General features: G+C 53.9%; 1 protein-coding gene across 1 annotated transcript in view; it reads right to left on the reverse strand.

Annotated features, from left to right (window-relative positions):
- The window catches only part of LOC104128828 (serine/threonine kinase 11 interacting protein), a gene marked incomplete at its 5' end in the record, with an annotated part of 20,359 nt that overhangs the window by 6,681 nt on the left and 12,102 nt on the right, over positions 1-1,576 (reverse strand). Inside the window, one exon of the mRNA XM_035897092.1 lies at positions 360-854. Within this exon, the coding sequence (XP_035752985.1) occupies positions 360-854 (495 nt within the window). The remainder of the gene's footprint in view (positions 1-359; positions 855-1,576) is intronic.

Consider the following 1,576-nt stretch of genomic DNA (forward strand, 5'->3'; position numbering starts at 1 on the left):
CTACCTTCCGCTCACAAGAACCATGGTCACTGCTGCTCATGCTTGATGACCCTCCCTTCCCCATTAAACAGGAGGCAGTGCACCCTGCAAGCACCAGTGATAAAGCCCAACACCAAGCTGTGCACACCTCTAAACCCTGCACAGCTCCTACATACTCACAGGGACTGAGATTCCATGATTCCTCGGACTCAGAGTTCAAAGAGAGCTGGGAAGGAGTGGGCCCGCGAGAAACGTTGTAACGGTAGCTCCCCATCAAGCTGCCCCCAAACAGGAGGCAGTGCACCCTGCAAGCACCAGTGATAAAGCCCAACACCAAGCTGTGCACACCTCTAAACCCTGCACAGCTCCTACATACTCACAGGGACTGAGATTCCATGATTCCTCGGACTCAGAGTTCAAAGAGAGCTGGGAAGGAGTGGGCCCGCGAGAAACGTTGTAACGGTAGCTCCCCATCAAGCTGCCCCCATTGGTGTCCGTGTGGCTGAGGGACAAGTACTGGCTCTTCATGCCCAGCTCCTTCTTCCCGCAGCCCCCATCTGAACTGCGGGAGATGGAATGGAGAGTGCTGTCATGCTCGCCACTCAGCTCCGGGGTCCTGCTGCTGTTGCTGGTATCCACCTCCGAGCTGTCCTCCCCGCCGATGTAGAACTTCCCACCCTCACTGCCTGGGGCAGGAGCTTCCTCTGAGCCCTCCTGTTGGCTGCCTCCCTCCAGAACTGAGTCTGACAGGTCTTCACTCGTGCTATCAGGGCCAGGTGGCAAAGGTGTGCTGGAGCCCACCTCTGAAGGCAGGATGACCACATGGTCACTGGAACAACTGGGGCAGGCTATGGGCTCACCAGCTGCTGCAGCATCTGTGGAAGATTTCGTCAGGGATAAAGGAAAAGCAGAACAGCTCTCCCCCAACAAGATCTTATTTCCCTCCACCCCCCTGCAAACCAGAAACCATCCCTTTCAAAGACAACAGTTATAGTCCAACTTGAGCAGCTTGTTGAGCAACTCTGCTCAGAATCTTATCCCACACACCTCCCCTCACAAATCAACAAGAAATTCTGGATCAGTGCCAATGTCCACCTGGAATAGCTCTGTTCAGATTTAGGGTGACCAGCGTGTGCTGTAGTTGCAGCTGAAACTACATCAGGGCTTTGACTTGTGACTCTCCTCCACTTCATGTCCGCAAGTACTCACACAGCCTTTGAAGCCCAAGCTCATGACCAGTCAATCCAACTTCCCTTAGCCACCTCCATCCCCAGCTTGGTTTAGCCTCCAGCCAGCCAAACCACAAGCATGCCATATCTCTTCTCCAGCTGTTCCCATCCCTCCTGACCCCAGTTCCTGATTCTCCCACACCACAGCAGACTCACAGCTGGATCTTGGGACTCCCACTACCCTGGCAGCAGGGAGAAAGTGTCCTGGGGTGGAGGAAAGTGCTGCAGCCAGGACAGCGTTTCTGCCCTCACTGCAGTACTTCATCAAATAAGCAGCATCTTCTGAGCTAAGGTTGGGTGCTCCCCAATTCAAATATAAACTGAGCTTTGAAAAACTCAGTGATCAGAAGATGCCTATTCAGCACTAG

The sequence above is a fragment of the Egretta garzetta genome, unplaced genomic scaffold, assembly GCF_000687185.1.
Source record: "Egretta garzetta isolate BGI_Z169 unplaced genomic scaffold, ASM68718v1 scaffold577, whole genome shotgun sequence".
Lineage (NCBI taxonomy): Eukaryota > Metazoa > Chordata > Aves > Pelecaniformes > Ardeidae > Egretta > Egretta garzetta.